This window comes from Ochlerotatus camptorhynchus, unplaced genomic scaffold (genome assembly GCF_037179485.1).
Source record: "Ochlerotatus camptorhynchus isolate MF236.1 unplaced genomic scaffold, CSIRO-AGI_Acam_v1.1 ptg000330l, whole genome shotgun sequence".
Lineage (NCBI taxonomy): Eukaryota > Metazoa > Arthropoda > Insecta > Diptera > Culicidae > Ochlerotatus > Ochlerotatus camptorhynchus.
The window spans coordinates 17,684,991-17,701,236 of record NW_027040818.1 but is presented as its reverse complement, the minus strand read 5'-3'; the positions used below and the strand labels follow the sequence as shown (position 1 = coordinate 17,701,236).

Here is a 16,246-nt window from a genome sequence, read left to right as displayed (position 1 = left end):
ATAGTATTTTTTTCAATGGATGTTGTTCAGTGTAGCATTGTAGCGAATATTATACCTGTGCTTTAATATACTTTGGCTTTAAGCATCGGTCTATAACTGTCATTTGACACCACTGTCTTCATAACAGCTGTTTTCTGTTTACGTATTTGCTATTCTTCGATGTAGCTGAATTCGAAAGTTGTAGTGATTGCTTCAAAGTTTTACCCGTTCAATAAATACATCCCTAAAATAAAATAAAGATCTGAGGATAAACAATGTCATATCCTTTCGACAATGATGCAGAAGGACTGGCTTCTATCAATATCGAAGGAAAACCAGGTTTGTATACCTATTTTTGAATTCCAGCTTAGAGTTTGTACATGTTCGGTGCCAATAATAATTGTTTTTTTTTTTCTCCAACGGAAGATCTTGACATCAAAGTGGAACACCTTTCGGACGATCTATCAGAAATTGATGAATCACTTCTGGAAGATCTGCTGGTTGAGAAAAAGCCAAGAACAAGAAAGTCCCATGCCCAACCCAGCATCAGTGGTTCCATTGTCTGCATCCTATGTTTGCGGAAATGTCCACCGGGATCGGAGGTCACATTTTGCTCCAACCGTGAGCCGAATGCCATCGACGTTACCGAGGCACAGCATAAGCTGGCTCAGGCACTGGGTATACTCATAAAACTGCAATATCGCGCCATGTGTCCCACTTGCTGGAAGCTGATCGAACTGATCACAGACTTTAGGCAGTGCTGTGAGAAGGCTACCAAGAAGCTGAAGGTATTCCTCATGGGACTGGACTACGACCAGCAGAACGACGAGTGGATGGCCGAGAGTACGCTGAATGCAATCGATCTGAAGCGTCAAATGGTCCGGAAACATCTGGACCAACTTGATGCGGAAGAAACCAAAGTAAAGCAGGCTGCTCGCCATAACAGGGCAAAACGACAAAAGAAGCCGGCAAATGCTGTAATGGTTGAAGTCACTCCCGTGATTGGTCAGGACGATGATCCCAACGATGCTCAAAAAGAACCAAAACTTGAGCCGTAAGTTTGGAAAAAATCATTCTTCCGCTCTAGATTTTTCAAATATATTTAATTATAATAGCTCTAATCCTACGACGTCCAACGCAACAGAACCTGTCCCACTGGAGGAAGGTGATTATAAGGTAAACATTTTTACATGCGAAACGTGTGGCAGAAACTTTGATGGCCATCTCGCCATACGGGTACACAAGACCCACTGTAACCCCGATTCGCCGTCGAAGGAAAAATACTTTTCCTGTCCAATTTGCACGGCCACGTTCATCGAAAACTCCGGACTGACATTCCACCTGAACAAGCACAAAGGCATTCGGCCGTTCAAGTGCCGCAAATTCTGCGACAACACCTTCTTCAGCAACTACACCCGGATCAAGCACGAGCGGAAGTACTGCGAAAAGGAAGGCCGAATTTGCGACATTTGCGGGCTGCAATTGAAGAACGAGGGATCCCTGTCGAAGCACATGGAAAACGTACATGGCGAAGCTAAGTACACCTGCGACATCTGCGGACGGAAGTTCCGAAGCTCGTAAGATAGATGATGATTGGAACATTGACCAGATAAATGGTGGCTTAAAATTCTACTCTTACAGGAAAAACCACCGCCTGCACAAGCGTGTCCACTCGGAGGAGCGCAACTACGTCTGCACGGTTTGCAACAAAGCCTTCAAGGCGCCCTACTCGCTCAAGGTTCACAAGCGCATCCACACGCAGGAGATGCCCTACGCCTGTCACCTGTGCGAGCATGCCTTCAACTATAAGGTCAGCCTGAAGAATCACATCGAGCGGCACCATGGATCGAATAATACCTACTGATTTAGGGGGTACTGGAGGATGCAATTGAGTGAAACAACACTTCCGCTATTCGCATTTTCATGTTGGACTGTTATGCGAATAGCGGCAGAACAGCGCGCTGGTTTGATATTAAGAGACATTTCAGATTCAAGATTTGTTCGAATCTACAGTGAATTTCATTATCAGACTAATATATACATCGTTTTAAGCAAGTACAAGTATGAATAAACTACGCTAAGTGGGAAAAATTACACTGAGATACCGATAGTCAGAAATTAGTTTCAGTTTATTTGTAAATTAATGCCATAAATATGATCGAGAAAATCTGCTGTTACTTATGATTGGGGCCGCGGAGGGAATCCGCTATAGCTCCTCGATATGGTAACGGTTGATGATGTGACACAGCGAGAGTTAAGAGGTGACAGAGTAATGTGGCAAGCAAGGAGAGCACACGTGTGCTTGAGAATAATTAATAAAAAACTAAGTTGATAAATCCAAATACGTAGGTAGGGGAATTTACGTATTCTCGGCAACCTAAGCAGCGACCTTCTTTCTATAGCCTTTTTCTTAAGGAACGCACACATATGCAGTATTGGTTTGTTTACAATCTTTTGCTGCCAGCTGCTCTAACAATTTCAGTCGAAAGAATTGTCAAAAACTGTTTTGAAACGCTTTTACTGGAGCTTTGTAATCTTCTCTAGTGAGAGCGAGTATTGTCGGCAACCGTTCCATTTGAACTGCATGTAAATCTGCTGTTCTATTATCGGCAACTCGAAATCAGCTACAATTTGTAGTGCGTGTGTTTCATTTCAAGAAAACCTTGCTAGATTGCTTTTTCTCAGTGGTAAAAATATAGTCAAATTGAAGCTGAAAGCATAAAGAATCGTTTGCATGCATTCAGCGAAGTGTTTTCGTAAGAAAATCCAGTGAAAATAGTGTTTCAATTTGGGTTGCCGAAAATAGTCTGGCATGCCGAAGCCGTCATTTCCACTACAATTTAATCTATTACGAGTTCAAAGTATTGCAAACCTCGTAAGTCAACTTCAGGCATCAGAAGATATTCGAGAAGATGAAGTCATGGATTCCATGTCATGGCACTTTTCCCTAGTGTACCAGTAAAGGAAGCTTTTAGCCTTTTGAAAAATTGGCTTCTAAAACAACGTGAGAATTGAAAAAAAAAATCAGTCGATTCTTACACTTACTCGTCTTTGAATTGAGGAAAGCTATTTCAATTTTGTGAGACAATTTTTACAAGCAAACTAAAGGTGTTGGTATAGGTACGTCAATGATGTTTTCAGTATTGTCAAAAGGGAAGGTTTACCACAAAATTTGGAGGCCATAAACAGTATTCACAAGGATCTAAAAAGTGCACGTTTCCGTCAAATCGTTTTGGTGTCTTCGGTGCACTTATTGCTTACTTGATAAAGACACCAAGACGATTAGACAGAAACGTGCACTTTCATCACACTTTTTAGATCCTTGTGAATACTGTTTATGGGAGGTCAGTTTGAACATGCACATAGTAAAAATAAACACAAAATAGCGATAATTTGTACCGACAAAATCGATTCATAAGGGCGAATACGCGATGATCGATTCTCTTCATCGATTTTCTCTTTGCATTGCTACAGCTAGGCGAAACAATTTTCTAGAATTTGTTCAATGCAGAGTAGTAACAGGTTGTATTGGCTATCAAAAGCAACAGCAAACGCACCGAGAAACGTTAAATCCAAGGTGACTACATATAGGTGTTCTAATGTGTCAAATTCATGATTCAGCCATGTTGGATTTTTGTATGGGACAGTGACCGAGTTTGTTTACAATTTGCACTAAAACCGCACTTTTCCCCCCCGCGACCTCCTCGCCTATATAGTGACAAAGCTGTATCACCATTTATATACCCACCATGGTTAAATCTAGCGAGTTATTAAGAGCAACCGTACCAATGAGTAAATAAGGCACATTTACCAACCTCTACCATAACGCTACTTGCGTACCGGGGGTTGCTATTCAGGTTCAGATTGAAATAGCAATCCGCACCTTGGGAAGTAGTGAGTTCATAAATTTAGCAACCCGGTAGCAACGCATCAGACGGTTGCTATTTTGAATAAACGCCAAAAGTTTGTTTTGCCGGTGTGGAAAACGGTAACTTAAATTATGACTCTGATAGCAACGACCGGTGTGGAGAGGAGTGATTGAGCCAACATGGAAACGCTGTGCGTAAGTAAAATAGTGCCGCAAATGGCAACGACTGGTACGGTTGTTCTAACAAAAGAGAAAATCGACGAAGAGAATCGATCATCGCGTATAGGCCCTTATGCATGCTCACTGTCGAAATTATCTCTTGCTCGTGAGCCGACAAACTACGCGCATGAGAACCAATGACGTTTATATGGTTTATATTCGCCTTGACACCAGTCCCGAAGTGACGTTTCTTCACACACATTTTGACAGTTCCTTATGGGGTTTTGCGTTGGAGTGAGAGAATAAGAAAAAGTCCGCCATGTTTCACACATAGACTGACAATTACATATGAGATTTCTCCATATGAGTAAAGAGTTACAGAGCTCTCGTCAACGCCAATAAGGTCCGAGCCAACAGGCTTATTGGGGTTAGTGAAATGTGCAAATGTTTAAACAGCTGTTGGCAGTAACGTAAATCTCACTGTTCGCAGTATGGAATGTTATGGTAGAGTGACGTCGTCCGTCACTTGAGTACTCAGCAATGTTTACAATATGTTTGCTTCTAACACCAGCAAGCTGCTTGTTGACCCGGACCTTATATAAAGGACATTGCATGAAAACGCCACACAGCAAAAAATAAATTTTAATTTTACATCCAAGAAGATGCACTTTAATCATAGAGGTAACTCTAAGACTAGAAGCAACAATCAATTCGAACCTAACGATTTTAAATTGGCTCATTACTTGACTAGCCTATTGGTCCTAAGCAAACGATTAACGTACCCCATTCTAGTCGAAATTCTAGTACTACACAATGTTTGTTTTAATTCGCTATGAAAGTTTGACAGTTCAAAATTAATGGAATTCATCTGAATTTCACATAACATTTATGCGATCCAATTAAATTTATGTGATTTTGCCCAGTGGTATTCAACTATGCACATCATAATCTGTACCGCATGATTTAGATGTGCAAATCGCTGTACCAAGCGCTGTACCGAACGTGCCGAAGTTTACCAATCAAGGTGTCAATATCGCATGAGTTTGGAACCTTGAAGTTATAATGACTTTTGTGATTTGTTCGCATTTTCCATTTATTTGATGGTTTATAGCAAACATTAAAAAAACATTAACACGTTATTTCGGGACCTTCTAGCATAGAGGTAACTCTAAGACTAGAAGGTCCCGAAATAACGTGCTCAATTTTTTGGCTCAGCTCTGGTACTCTCTTCGGTCCCAAGCTAATCGATTCACCCCTCTAAACATAGGAAAAACCAATAACCCCTCATTTTATCTGTCAAACTTTCATAGCGAACAAAACAAACATTGCGTAGTACTAGAATTTCGACTAGAATGGGATACGTTAATCGTTTGCCTATTTGCCAATAGGCTAGTCAAGTAGTGAGCCAATTTAAAATCGTTAGTTTCGTATTGATTGTTGGTTGAACCACCGACAAACCGACATGAATGACCATAGCAAAAACAATAAAATTTCTGATCAAGGCACACTACTGACATCTGGCTCCGTGTTCGCGGGAAATATTTAGCTAAGCCATGAACTCGCATGCAAAAGTTATGAATTGGTTCGTGTCTGATCTATTCTGGACATATTATTTTTATCAAGATCAAAAAATCCTATGGTTTTGACAGTTCAGACCACTGTACATTTAATTCGTTCGTTTACGATTTTCGGGCATAAGTCAGAACTAAGTGTCATATCGGTTTGTCGGTGGTTGAACTATTAACTATTAATGATTGTCAAGAGCACTATGAAGCATAGTAGTTTTTACTCTACGTATTGACATGATTGTTTTTCAGTTTTGTAATCAATTTCAGATGTAGTCTGCACAAATTTAATGGTGTTATGTATTTGAAACAACCCTTCAATATAGTATTTTCAGCTAGTTCCGCAACTGCTCTCAGTGTAGATTCCATAGATAAGCGGATGTAAAGTAGAATGTAGCCCAACGAACTGGCAGTTAGTGTAGCCAAAGGAGCATGACGTCATCATGATGTTTTTGTAGCGGAATTATAATAATATTATGAGAACAAACGGAAAGGAAATATTAGGCAAACAATTCCTCGAATAATTGTTGCAAAGATTTGCTTTGTACTTCATTTTGAACTTTTGCGCAGATAATAAAACAAAACAAAACTGCACAACGAAGACCTCTATGATGGCATGCACATTGCCAGTAAGATCATTTATTTCATGGTTGCAAAAAAAAACCTTTTTGTGTCTCCACTTATCTATGGAATCTATAGAATCTATATATCAGGCATAACATTTGATAACGGCACAAAAGCATTTGTAAACAAACTTTCTAAGGCCCTTTACACGCGAACCAAAGTACGCCCACGCAAACCAATACCACTTTCGGAAAGGTGATAGTTGCCCCTATCCGATGATGTTGTTGGTTTGCGTGAGCGTACTTTGGTTCGCGTGTAAAGGGCCTTAGAAAGTTTGTTTACAAATGCTTTTGTGCCGTTATCAAATGTTATGCCTGATATAATATAATCTATATACATGCTAGAGTCGGTGTATAATGAGTCACGCCAAGAGAAAAACAGTTGAACTCGCATCACGGTTTTCGAAAGATTCCTTTTCTTTTAACTTGGCAACAGAGTCCCTTTCTTTTAACTTGCATCAACTTCAAATGACTTCTAGCGAGGAAAAAAATAACGGCTGTAGTATATCATTAAATCAGTGATTTTGTGGAATTATCTTAAGGAAAAATAGTAGAAATTGTCATTACTGATCATTACAAAACGTATCGCATAACAAATGTAATGCTCACTGCGTGTATATGATCATTTCTTCGGTTATATTTAATATTTAATTGCAATACCTTTCGTGGACCTTTCATAGCATCGTAATGCTTGTTTACTTTGCACGATAGGTAGCCGGTTTGACAGTTCAATAGGTAGACTTCCCTAATAAAAAATAACCATAAACGAACGACAACCCAAATCATTGAACTATTCCACAAATGGTTTGGATGATACCCAGAACACGTCGTTAAGCAAATTAACCATACAATTTTTATTAGGGTTGGCTTCACTCTTGGCGTGACTCATTATACACCGACTCTAATACATGCATGTACCACTACGTCAACATTGTAGCGAATATTACACCTGTGCTTTAATATACTTTGGCTTTAAGCATCGATCTACAACTGTCAATTGACATCACCAATTTTATAACAGCTGTTTTCTGTTTACGAATTCATTAATAATCGATGCGGCTGAATTCTCGATTACTTTTTCGAAGGGACGTATCAGCTTTTGTAAACAATGCATTTGATCGTCAATTTGACGTAACTGATAGCTCGTCCACGCACACTAACACCACTATCAGGTAGGGGAAAGTTTCCCTATCTCATGTTAGTGTTAACATGCGTGGGCAAGCTACCAGTTACGTCAAATCGACGATCAAATGCATTGTTTACAAAAGCTGATACGTCCCTTCGAAAAAGTAATCGAGAATTCGAAAGTTCAGGGGAAACATGTCACACGGGTATAACTCGAAACGTAAACAATGAATTTGAACGTCGATTTCTCTTGAATGACCACACACCCACACTGTAACTGGAAAGTACCCATTAATGGGTGAAAAAGTGCCCATTTCGCGGTAAAGTAGGTAAACTCATAAAATGGGTAAAACGTCTTTACCCACTAATGGGTAAAGAGCTTATACGTCAAATCATGGGGTACTTTTTACCCATTTCCAGAACGCATTGTTTTCCGTAACTGGGTAAAAAAGTACCCATTTTTTAAAATGTATTTATGGGACTCAAATTTGTGGAATGAAACAAATATGCTTTTAACAACGTTATAAGCTAAGAAATCATTCAAATCATATAGCATTTTTTACCTTGAAGCTTTTTGAAGCTATCACCATTCTTTAAACTATTCATATATATCACTTTTTGTAGTTTTCGGAACAAATGCACTCGAAAATGTAAACCAAGTATGTCAGCAACGTTATGGTGCAACAAAGATATTTTTCACCCAATAATGGGTAAATATGTACCCATTTTTGATCCCTGAACAGGTTTCGGAAATGGGTGAAAAAGTACCCACTATTTGAAATTTTCATTTACGCAGGTCCATACACTACCACAAAATGGGTACTTTTTCACCCATTAATGGGTACTCGCCAGTTACAGTGCACACGGAATCTGACTACACGCTATTTCAAAACTATTCAAATTTAGGTAAAATCCACCCAGATTGATCAAAACTTCGGGACATTTTAGTTCCCGAGATTCTATCCGCCAGACTATGAATATAGCGACTATAGTTTGAGTGGGTGTGTTGCGTGCAGCGCTGCCATTTATACAGATTTATCTGTATTATACAGATTTTTTAATCTTAATACAGACCCGATACAGAATGCAGATTTATCACAGATTTTTAAATAACAATACAGATTTATACAGATTTTTATAAAATGCTTGAGAAAAAAAAAATTTAAAATTTATAAAAACAAAATAACCTTTTTGATTGCATGGGGATTTACAGTATTAATTGAATATTTCCAATATAAGCATGTATGTTAAATACAAGAAAAGTGCCCGAGCACATTAAAATGGTACAAATACAAGTACTCGTAAACATTTTACTTGCATTGAAAATGTATTTCGTAAGAAATTTTGGATTTTCTGATATTCTCCATACTGCAAAAATGATTTTACCAGCACTGGCGGGGCGACATCTCTCGACTTTTCGGTGTAACTACCACACAAATGATGTAATTAATTGTATTCATCTATATTAAAAATATCAAATAGTAATGAACTCGTGCACTTTTTTGCATTTAAAACTGCTTATCAGGAAGATAATGAATAGAAACTAAAATCTCCATACATTTTCAAACGGCTCAATATCACTCTTATAAATAAGTACGGACGATATCACAAATGGCGCAATTATATCCCGTATGGTTAGTACGATAGCCCGAATAGGTGGTTAAGCACTTTTTATGGTTATTTTGTATGCACTGTATTTGTAAAACAACAAAACATGATTAATTAGGAAAAAAATCGTCAATACAGAAAATACAGATTTTTTAATAGAGTGGATACAGATTTTTTATAAAATCACCTGGCAGCTCTGGTTGCGTGTGTAGTCATTCGTAAGAAACCGACTATCCAAGTCATTGTTTACGTTTCGAGTTAGACCTTTCGGACATGCTACGCGGTTTCCCTTGAGTTGTAGTGATTGCTTCAAAGTTTTACCCGGTCAATAAATACATACCTACCTAAAATAAAAAAAAAGATCTGAGGACAAACCATGTCATATCCATTCAACAACGATGCAGAAGGAATTGCTTCAATGAATATCGAAGGTAAAGCAGGATTTTATACCTATTTTTGAAATACAGCTTATAGCGAATTCGTTTATTATTGAGTTCCAACCTGGAGCGGGTACCAAGATTGGGTCGAACGTCATTAAAATTATTTTTAAAACCTACCTCAGGTTGAGTTTAGCACTGATAAAAAGTTCGGTTTCACACCCGGTAATAAAGGTAAAGGAATTCCCTATTAGTGTTTATACATGTTCGGTTCCAATAATAATTATGTTTTTTTTTTTCTCCAGCGGAAGAACTTGACATCAAAGAGGAACGCCTTTCGGACGGTCTATCTGAAGTTGATGAATCACTTCTGGAAGATCTGCTGGTTAAGAAAAAGCCAAGAACAAAAAAGTCCCATGCCCCACCCAGCATCAGTGGTTCCATTGTCTGCATCCTATGTTTGCGGAAATGTCCACCGGGATCGGAGGTTACATTTTGCTCCAACCGTGAGCCGAATGCCATCGACGTTACCGAGGCACAGCATAAGCTGGCTCAGGCACTGGGTATACTCATAAAACTGCAATATCGCGCCATGTGTCCCACTTGCTGGAAGCTGATCGAACTGATCACAGACTTTAGGCAGTGCTGTGAGAAGGCTACCAAGAAGCTGAAGGTATTCCTCATGGGACTGGACTACGACCAGCAGAATGACGAGTGGATGGCCGAGAGTACGCTGAATGCAATCGAGCTGAAGCGTCAAATGGTTCGGAAGCATGTGGACCAACTTGATGGGAAAGAAACCAAAATAAAGCAGGCTGCTCGCCAGAATAGGGCAAAACGGCAGAAGAAACCGGAAAATACTGAAATGGTTGAAGTCACTTCTGTTTCCAATGAAGCTCAAAAAGAACCTAAAATTGAGCCGTAAGTTTGTATAAAAATGTTTCTTCAACTTTCGTTTGTTCAAACATCTTTAATTTTAATAGCTCTAATCCTACGACGTCCAACGCAACAGAACCTGTCCCATTGGAGGAAGGCGATTATAAGGTAAACATTTTTACATGCGAAATGTGTGGCAGAAACTTTGATGGTCGTCACGCCATCCGGATACACAAGACCCACTGTAGCTTCGATTCGCCGTCGAAGGAAAAATATTTTTCCTGTCCAATTTGCACGGCCACGTTCATCGAAAAATCCGGACTGACATTCCACCTGAACAAGCACAAAGGCATTCGGCCGTTCAAGTGCCGCAAATTCTGCGACAACACCTTCTTCAGCAACTTCACCCGGATCAAGCACGAGCGGAAGTACTGCGAAAAGGAAGGCCGAATTTGCGACATTTGCGGGATGCAACTGAAGAATGAGGGGTCCCTGTGGAAGCACACGAAAAACGTGCACGGCGAAGCTAAGTACACCTGCAACATCTGTGGACGGAAGTTCCGAAGCTCGTAAGATAGATGATGATTGGAACATTGACCCGATAAATGGTGGCTTAAAATTCTACTCTTACAGGAAAAACCACCTCCTGCACAATCGTGTCCACTCGGAGGAGCGCAACTACGTCTGCACGGTTTGCAACAAAGCTTTCAAGGCACCGTTCTCGCTCAAGGTTCACAAGCGCATCCACACGCAGGAGATGCCCTACGCCTGTCACCTGTGCGAGCATGCCTTCAACTATAAGGTCAGCCTGAAGAATCACATCGCGCGGCACCATGGATCGAATAATAGTACTGGAGGATGAAATTGAGTGAAACAGCACTTCCGCTGTTCGCATTCGCATGCAGGTTGGAAATCTATAGGACATAGCACAGGACTGTTATGCGAATAGCGGCAGAACTGCGTTGCACAATGGCGGGCCTCCATACAAAAGTCGGACAAAACCTGAAACGTATCAGAATTTGGCTGAAAATCACATATTTAGTAAATTTTGGGATGCTGATTGCATTCCCTCTAATGTGCGATCTTATCTTTCTGATACCTATGAAGCCATTGATTGATTATTGTTTAATTTATATTAAATCATAATATTGTACTGCTTTTTTTTTTAATTAGCTCGTTTATTTACTTAGGCCAAATTCATTATCCAGGACATCACAAACATAACTAAAAATATAATATTTTTATCGTCATATCCAGAACAACATGTGAAAAGGGCATACAAGCTTTTTGTAAACAAACCTTCTTATGCCCTTTTCTCGCCACCCATATGACACCAACGCAAACCTTTAACATCACCGGGTAGGGGACACTTTCCCCTTCCCGATGATATTGCTGGTTTGCGTGGGCGACCCTCGGTTGGTGAGGAAAGGGCCTACAAAGGTTTGTTTACAAAAAGCTTGTATGCCCTTTTCACATGTTGTTCTGGATATATACTACGTGCGGAATGAAGGATGGGGAATGTTTGAGGGTATATGGTCCTTTATCTGTTTTAAGATTTGTACTAATGATTATCCATGCAGCGGTAGAAAGGGTAAACATTTCTTGCATCTTTAAACAAATTTCAACGTAGTTTGTAAACAGCTCCTAATCGATAAGTTCAGGATTATTTAGTCTATAGTGAAGATGATAGTTATGTTGTTGTAGTAGAGTTTACCAACTGCAGTCTTAATAGGCTAATATCTAGGTTGGGCTCTTCATATAGTACACAATACTAACAGACGACTCGAGCTATGGTGCTCACTAGGTCGCTGTAGCTTTTCAGCTAGTTTTGCGATTACATAATCAGAAACATGTAGATACGAGACTGCACTTATAAAGAAAAATATCAATAATATTGAAAGTAATCTGAATTTGATTCCTACTCAACGAAAATCACAAAAAATACCATAAGAACAGAATCCAAATACAATAGAGAGAGAAAAATTGAATATTTGAACTACCAACGTAAATTTCAAAAAGATCAGATATGAAAAATTAAATAAATATAGGTACACCATACATTTCAAACTCTACTCTGCTGGAGTGAGAGGCAATCACGCTTACACCACCGGCGCCGCTAAAAATAAACAATTCTGCCTTCATGTTTTAATGTTAAATCAGTATTAATCGGTCGATATTAAGGTAGACTTATAGAGTCAAAAGACATTCAGCAAATTCCCAGATGCCTAGAAAGGTATCTTAGGATGACTACTTCTAAGAAATGTTAAGGATATATTCTAGCAATAGAATCAAAACAAATTTCGATGGTTCGCAGTATGACAGGAAAAAAAATATTGAGGCAATTTTTTGAAAGCATCAATCAGGGAAAGTTCAATTAATCCTTCTTGGGACAGGAATGAAATCTGATAAGGAGTCCTTAAAACAGTGGCGTCGCGTCCACATGTGCAACCTGTGCACGACACAGGTGTAAATAATTTTTAAAAAAATGCGTTTAGATTTTTATAGATTTGATGGTCACATTATAGCTGTAGTTTTTTACTCCAGACCACAAGTGACCATGAACATGACTATTTTATAGTGCGGTTCAATTAAATCTTCGACATTGGTTTGCTTCAAAAAGGATTAAATTCAGTTCGGATGGTCTGCCTAATCCCTAATGCATTGATTTCTAGGCATGTCGATATCACACTACCATGACAAATTAAATAGTGCAATAGTCGTTAAATAGTGCAACTAAAAGCGAGCTTTTTTAGGTGGCGGGTGGCAAGTTTGTGAATGGTCAAATGCCTGATGTAAGCCAAGCAGACCTTCTATCACCTCTTGAAACATACCACCAAATTTTCAACAATACATGGCGGTATGCACCACTAGTTGTAATTGAAGCTTTCAGCAGCTACGCTTCAAACGGGAGCAACACGGAAACAGCAGTCTGGTATGCTTTGGACGTGTATCATACTTGCAGACCGGTTCGAATGTGTGAGATTTTTTTTTGCGAGTTTGAGTTAACGTTGAGTACCGTTGAGTCAGTCTCATTTACCGTGAAGTTTGTTTTGACAAAAACCAAGATTCTGTATATACAGATATGCAGATTTTTTGATCGGGAAAAGGTATATACATATATTGTAAGGTCTCCTTCCCATTCTTCTTGAAATCGGTAATGTTCGCACTTCTCCGGTGCGAATGAAAAACGATTTTCACAAGTAGGTCTTTTGACGGACAAACTCAACTAAACTATGGCCCCAATTATGTAAGTCGAGTCGAGCGTCGAGTGTCGAGTAGCTCGACACTCTCGTCGAGTAGCTCGACACTCTCGTCGAGTAACTCGACACTCGACGCCGTCGAGTGGCTGTCGAGTGTAGCAAAAATAGGCATTATGGAAGTCGACTGAATCAGATTGAATTGGCCATAAAACGCTAGCGTCATGTCATTTTTTGACAGATAACGATCAATATTTTTAATGATTAATAATATTCAAGTTTGTTTTTGTTGTTCCGTTGAAGATTTTTTTGTAACAATATTGAAGTTCGTGTAATTTTTGTTATTAACGAAGTTGAGGTTTCATGGTGGATTTCAAGTATTTTAATGGCATTCAGCTTGTGGTTCAACCAACAATCAATACGAAACTAACGATTTTTAATTGGCTCACCACTTTAGTAGCCTATTGGTCCCAAGCAAACGATTAACGTACCCTATTCTAGTTGAAATTCTATTACTACACTATGTTTGTTTTGATTCGCTATGAAAGTTTGACAGATAACATCAGGGGTGTGTGGATTCATGCAGAACATGCAGGGGTGAGTGAGATAGCTTGGGACTGCTTGGGACCGTTGTTCTGGTACTGAGTGAGCCAAAAATAATAATGATATTCTTCGGGACCCAGTGGTCTTAGAGTTACCTCTATGGTTCAACTGTTAAACGCTGTCCAGACTGGAGAGTTATAACATGTTATAACGGTTGTCAAATAATTGCAACACAGAAACCACCATCAAGATAGCACTATAACATGTTATAACTCTGTAGTCTGAACGTACTATTATCATAGAGTTAACTCTAAGACCACTGGGTCCCGAAGAAAATCATTATTATTTTTGGCTCACTCAGTACCAGAACAACGGTCCCAAGCAGTCCCAAGCTATTTCACTCACCCCTGCATGTTCTGCATGAATCCACACACCCTGATGTTATCTGTCAAACTTTCATAGCGAATCAAAACAAACATAGTGTAGTAATAGAATTTCAACTAGAATAGGGTACGTTAATCGTTTGCTTGGGACCAATAGGCTACTAAAGTGGTGAGCCAATTTAAAATCGTTAGTTTCGTATTGATTGTTGGTTAATCGTTTGCTTGGGACCAATAGGCTACTAAAGTGGTGAGCCAATTTAAAATCGTTAGTTTCGTATTGATTGTTGCTATTATCGTAAGTTGTCGGATCTTTGGTTCTAGTCGTGATTCTTTATCCTGTATTGAAACCACGATTAAAATAAGTCTCAGTAGTCTTCCAGTTAGTCGCAATCTTTTTTGACTACCAGAGAACGATGTGGACAAGTGTTGATTTTTTTTACGAAGACGAGGATAACCAAGAGGAGCTGGTTAATATTTCTATAATGCGTAGAAATATTCGCGATACTTCAAATCCAATGTCGTTATCAGACAATGAGTAAGTAAATACTAGAGTCGGTGTATAATGAGTCACGCCAAGAGTGAAGCCAAGTCTACCTATTGAACTGTCAAATCGGCTACCTATCGTGCAAAGTAAATAAACATTACGATGCTATGAAAGGTCTACGAAAGGTATTGCAATGAAATATAAAATAAAATTGAAGAAATCATCATAAACACGCAGTGAGCATTAAATGGTCATGGGATACCTTTGGTTTTGATCAGTAATGAGAATTTCTACTATTTTTTGATAAGATAATTTGACAAAATCACTGATATTATGATTCACTACAGCCCTTATTTTTGGTTCTCGCTAGAAGTCATTTAAAGTTGATGTAGAAGTCCTCTGTTGCCAAGTGAGAAGAAAGGGAATCCTTCGGAAACCGTGATGCGAGTTCAACTGTTTTTCTCTTGGCGTGACTCATTATACACCGACTCTAGTAAATACTAGCAACAATCAATACGAAACTAACGATTTTAAATTGGCTCACCACTTTAGTAGCCTATTGGTCCCAAGCAAACGATTAACGTACCCTATTCTAGTTGAAATTCTATTACTACACTATGTTTGTTTTGATTCGCTATGAAAGTTTGACAGATAACATCAGGGGTGTGTGGATTCATGCAGAACATGCAGGGGTGAGTGAAATAGCTTGGGACTGCTTGGGACCGTTGTTCTGGTACTGAGTGAGCCAAAAATAATAATGATTTTCTTCGGGACCCAGTGGTCTTAGAGTTACCTCTATGATACTAGTGTAGAAGATTTGATCATTGAGCATTTCTAGCCCAAATCGCAAATCGGTTGGATATGATGATTTCCGATTTGCATCGATGTTTGCGCATATGTTCTTTACCACCCAATGCTGCATTTTTCATTGAGATCTTTTTACCCTTCTTTCAAAGAAGGTTAAGGTACACCTGGGCAAGTGAGAATAGGTAGTTATTAAGGATTGTTACCGCAATTTCTCGCTTGGCCTAGTTCAGGGAATGTGAAGGTATAGCCCATACCTTCAATTGCCCTGAACTAGGTCAGGCGGGAATCTGCAGTAACAATCCTTAATAACTACTTATTCTCACTTGCCCCGGTGTACCTTAATCCTTTCCTTCCCACACGGTTTTTGATAGTTTTGACATACAAATATGCGTTCCTTAGAAAAGTGCTGGAACAAAAAATGTTGCATATAACCAAATCCATAAAAAAAAGTTTTTGGTTAAAATAAATAGTATTTTAATTGTTTTTCAATAGTTGACCAGTTGGATTCCAAAAACCATGTATGGTCGAATATAATGGCCATACGAATAGGGTTAGATAAGTATTGCCTATTTAATGGCACGCTGACAAACATGAGGAAGTCAAAAAAGTTATGGATCACCTGTGCTACCATGGGAAGGAAAGGGTTAACCTT

General features: G+C 39.1%; 2 protein-coding genes across 2 annotated transcripts; both read left to right on the top strand.

Moving 5' to 3' along the window:
• The first annotated feature begins 161 nt into the window (after window positions 1–161).
• On the top strand, window positions 162–2,052 carry LOC135708415 (zinc finger protein 691-like). The gene is made up of 4 exons (XM_065230517.1): window positions 162–318; window positions 406–1,033; window positions 1,095–1,556; window positions 1,621–2,052. Exons 1-4 carry the CDS (start codon window positions 255–257, stop codon window positions 1,841–1,843), a joined length of 1,377 nt encoding a protein of 458 aa, XP_065086589.1. The 5' UTR covers window positions 162–254; the 3' UTR covers window positions 1,844–2,052.
• Window positions 2,053–9,160: 7,108 nt separating this feature from the next.
• Window positions 9,161–11,366, top strand: LOC135708419 (zinc finger protein 558-like). Its single transcript, XM_065230521.1, has 4 exons — window positions 9,161–9,358; window positions 9,610–10,225; window positions 10,288–10,749; window positions 10,814–11,366. Exons 1-4 carry the CDS (start codon window positions 9,304–9,306, stop codon window positions 11,040–11,042), a joined length of 1,362 nt encoding a protein of 453 aa, XP_065086593.1. The 5' UTR covers window positions 9,161–9,303; the 3' UTR covers window positions 11,043–11,366.
• The last annotated feature ends 4,880 nt before the right edge of the window (window positions 11,367–16,246 follow it).